Source organism: Syzygium oleosum, unplaced genomic scaffold (assembly GCF_021117445.2).
Source record: "Syzygium oleosum isolate NSW1041296 unplaced genomic scaffold, Sole_v2.1 Sole_v2.10, whole genome shotgun sequence".
Taxonomy (NCBI): Eukaryota; Viridiplantae; Streptophyta; class Magnoliopsida; order Myrtales; family Myrtaceae; genus Syzygium; species Syzygium oleosum.
In genome coordinates this window covers 6587216-6591883 of record NW_026607494.1, presented here as the reverse complement: position 1 = coordinate 6591883, position 4668 = coordinate 6587216, and the positions used below count along the sequence as shown (strand labels likewise).

Below are 4668 nucleotides of genomic sequence, written 5' to 3'. Positions count from 1 at the left end.
GGCGAGGCTCATCCCTCGCCTATGGCCGGTCGCCAGTCATTACTCGGCCGAAGAAGAAGATAAAAGAAAAAGAACAGAAAAGTAAATAATTAAAAAGGAAAGAAAAGAAAAGAATAAAAATAAAAAATAAAATAAAAATAATTAAAAATTTCGAATATTTTGATAATTTTCCTTAAGAAAATCAAATCTAATTTTCCATACAAAATAACGAAAAATATTTTTCAGATCAATTTCAAGTTTCAGCCAAACACTCGAAAATATTGTCATTTTCCTAGAAAATATTTTTCAGAAATGCTACATTTTTCGCGAAACAAATGGAGTTTTAGCGATAGCTCATTAGCCTCCACGTCAAGACACACTTAATATATTTGGTACCTCGTCATTCATCTGCATATAAAAAAATATTGGTCATGATTTCAGTACTCTTTATCTTGGAGACTCCAGCAAAGTCAAAATCAGAGAGGACTAGTCTTGGTCATAGCACGATCACACAGTTCGATTTCGATCAAAACAGGCAATTAGATTTTTATTCATTTTCCAAAATTGCTCGCGTAAAAAAAACTCATCACATTGATGTTGTACTCTTATATAAGTCATCATTTCATCGTCGATCCTACATGGGGCAGCACCCGGGCCCGGGGTATGGATCCCCGAGGTAGACTATTTCACGCTGCGGGCACGGCCATATGACGGGCGGCACCTCCTTCGTGTCATCAGTATTCTCTTTCTCCTCTTCTTTTTTCTTGTCCTCGCTCACTGAGACTATCTCCGCGAACCCGACTTTCTTCCTAAGCTTAGTGTTGAGGTCCACTGCGTCGACATCTCCGGTCACCTCGATCTGGTCCTTGTCGCCCATCAGTTTCACGGATTGAACTCCTGGGGTGAAAACCAACACGGATCGATTTTGAAATCAAAAGAGGTTCTTTTCTTCGTCTCGCAACACCTAAAATAATTTATAGAAGATGCACCTAATTGGTCATCGAGATATAGAAGAAGCATCTAGCAATCACCTGAAAAGCCAGCCGTAAGTTTCAAAGCTTTAGATTGAGGGTCTTTTGGGCAGAAACAAAAGAAACTTGAGGTGTCACCGTTCATAGACACCTTGATCACGATCTTCTGCTTGAAAAAAACAGATCAAGAAGGTGAATCAGCATGCGACATAAGGTGAATCAATTCATGATTTTCTCGCGATGTTACCTTCATGGTGCTTGCTTCGAATAGGAATTTGGAGAAATTTTAAATTCTTCGATTTGTTCGAAAAAATTTCGAGAATATATTGGAGGAGGGCTGAAGATGAACTGATGTACCACCCTCTATTTATAGCACGATCTCCTTCGAAGAAGGCTGGGCACATAGAATAGTCAGAAGTCAAACATCTTCTAACAGTAGGTCTTCGAATTTTTGGCTTTATTATTGTTATTTTCTTTAAATCTGCCCCCACCATTTATACGCCTTACTACTCGGTGACATATGTTTTAGGGATTATTATTATTATTATTATTATTATTATTATTATTATTATTATTATTGTGAGTATACATCACGGTAGATAAAAATTATATTCACACATGGAGTTAACCAAATAAATGACTACGTGTAAAAATTCATGCATACATATTCAACATTTGGACCCTAAAAAATTTGTGGAAATTCGACAAATTAAAAATAACTTCTCTCCTAGAAAGGCTTCCCCAAATTGACTCTTAACAACCAAAGTCTTCAGTTATCGTCGTGATCTAAAATTTCTACACGTCATTGAATGGAAAGTAAAAGTGTTCTGTGGAAGAAGAAGCCTCGAGTGAAACTTCTGTGATCAATCCTGGAATTTAGGGTTAATCAGGGAGAGTTACGTATTGTCCCCAAAGTATTTGGGATTGTTGCAAATTACCCCCCGACGTTTCAATTTTGCAGTTTGTCCCCTGAAATTTAGAAATCGGTTGCAATATGTCCCTTGGCGTGACTCGGACCGAAGTTTTCTTGGGGGTTGGACCACGTGATGGCACATGACTGATACTGAGGGAAAATTCGTCATATGCATATATACATTAAAAAGTAGTGGAAGAATAATTCAACAATATACTACTTGTGAGAGCATGCTTCAAAAGTTCCGAAGAGAATTTGATCGAAATCATCTCCAATTACATATATCAATATATAGTTTTGAAATATACTTTTGAGTATTCCCTATATTTTTTCCCTCCACATACGTAGATTGGTATATGACCAATTTTCCTTTCATACGTGCAGTCACCTGATCAAGCATGTAATAAAATTTGGGTTGGAGTCAATGTTAGGGGGCACATTGCTACCAATTTTAAAAAAAAATCTGGGGGCAAATTGTAAAAACCGAAACGTCAAGGGGGCAATTCGCCACAATCCCAAAAAACTTTGGTGGCAAAACGAAACTCTCCCGGTTGATCATCACCTTCACTGTCCACCATTCCCCTGTCCCTATCAGTGACTTGAGAATTTGAAAACAACGGGGTGAGTGGACAAACCTACGGGAAGGTATGACAGGACAAAGCAAGGGTCGTCAAGAGAAAATCAACGGAAAATTCGTGCTCAATCAAAAGTAATATTAATTAAACTTGCGGCTATATATCTACACACACATATAATATATATAGTCACGGATTTGACGCCTAGGTTTGTTTTATTTATGCAATTTGATCCTCTAGCTTTCTTTTCTCGTGCAATTAAATATGTTTACATGGAATAGTGATGTGACGGCTGCCTACTTGTTATTCTTTTTTAAGTGGCCAAGTTAGTCGATTGCGAAATTTCGCTTATTTATTTTGTATAGTCATTTTTTGTGTTTCTAGTCGATGGAGAAAAGTCTTGCAGAAATGGTTGCATGAATTATATCTCTAATTGACGTCAATCCAAATCGCCAAATCTCGGAAGGATATATAGCGACGCTTGTTTCTCTTTCTTGGTTGAAGCTACCTAAAGGAATCGTTACATATTTGAAATTTTCTGGCCGAAGGGTGTGGAGAGGGACGATGGGCGAGGTTTAATCTTGTACTAACGATACATCACGTTGTATCTCGTGCAACCGGTGAGACATGGTGGACACAGTCAATAATATTAGCGTTAATAAGGTAGAAATGTACATTTTGCCGTGCATCGTGCATCGTGGGGGCTGCTTCTACAATTATATCGCTCTTGAAATTTACGAAGGCAAGCCTTTTGTAGCAACTGTAATGAGTCTCGAGGTACAAGGATAGATCAAAGGACGAAAGAAAAAGCTACTGAGATGTCCCAAATATCTGTCTTTAGGTTATGGTGCGATCACTATTCCGATTATATCACATAATCATCACAGGTCTGTCTTTCTGCATGCATGCATCATTATTGAGTTGGCAGTAAATTTTATCTGGCACAAATAAACCCTAAAGAAATCTCTCTCTCTGAGCGCGCGCACGCAGCCTTCAATTGATGCTGATGCCCGGCATTGATGACCACAAATCGACCTTCTCTATGATCGCTAGACGCCCACGACCTCATATCAATCTTGATTCAAGGTCGCGGTGGCTCGGATGCAGCATGAGATGGAGATGCTCGAATCTGGGGTTGATGTTTTATTCAGCAACTAGACCCGCGAACGATGATGGCAAAGGCTGCAACAGAGCCGAGTGTTGGAGACGGCATGGACGTGACAGCCATGGTGGTGGAATGCGGTGATGGTTGAAGAACATAGGTTCAGCACAAGGGAGGGGAAGAGTGGTGGCTAGTTATTTTCTTTCAAAAAGTTGAAAATGCCGAGGGTAATCAGCACTGACTACCCTCTCTAAACGATATTACAAGGGTCTCACACCCACAATAGAATGTTCGATATGAGTCACAATTACTCCGAACCACTCATAACCCAAAAGACTAAGGTTGGCGAGTCTATCGTTGCAACCCAACCAAGATACTAACAATAAGAAAGTCTTTCCGCACGAAGTGTGTCGCAACTAGGTAACGCAACTCCAATCGTTCAGATATTCACTCATAACGTGATTTGAACTCGTGACCTCGTAGAAGACAGGTAGGTCTTTTAAATAGACTGACAGAATTTTCTCCAATCGAGGACATTCCCAATATTTAATTGTTTAAAAAATTGAGAGTATCTAGATTGCTTAGCTCTTGGTTGAAGTTGAATTCTCTTAGTCATGAAAATGAAATCCTCCCACATGCCATGGGATTCGTTTCACACTTGGCAAAAGCATACAATTTATTAACTATCACCAACTAAAGCTCCCAGAATTGACTGATAAACCCGTGATTTGATCAATACAGCCAATGCATGGGCCAGTGAAATTTCTTAGCTCCGTCTTGGAAAGGGTCGTGGCCTTCCATTTCTTATAGGGTCAGTCAGCATAGACTTCTTGGGAAATGGACAGATCAATGAGCTTCCAATCATATGTCGTAGCCCGCAAATTTGGAAAAAGGCATAACAAGACAAGAGAGGGATGGTTGCAAATACATTGTTAATCGATTAGTCGTCTCCCGTGGTAAATACTTCAAAACACAAACCCCCAAATGACTTTTAGAGGAGAAAATTTACATTAGTGAAATAAAACAAGACTTGCTTAGCCGTCTCGTTGTTGACTTTGAGATATTGTTTTTATGTAGCAGATAAAGAAGCAAGTTAAAATACGAAAATTTCCGGACCCAACTTTCCAA

The 4668-nt window shown here is 39.2% G+C and overlaps 1 protein-coding gene across 1 annotated transcript; it reads right to left on the bottom strand.

Annotated features, from left to right (window-relative positions):
- Positions 1-480: 480 nt before the first annotated feature.
- Positions 481-1142, bottom strand: LOC130139152 (uncharacterized). Its single transcript, XM_056315578.1, has 2 exons — positions 1011-1142; positions 481-876 (listed from the first exon to the last, which is right to left on the bottom strand). The coding sequence occupies exons 1-2, from the start codon at positions 1093-1095 to the stop codon at positions 614-616; spliced, it is 348 nt and encodes a 115-aa protein (XP_056171553.1). The 5' UTR covers positions 1096-1142; the 3' UTR covers positions 481-613.
- Between the last annotated feature and the right edge of the window lie 3526 nt (positions 1143-4668).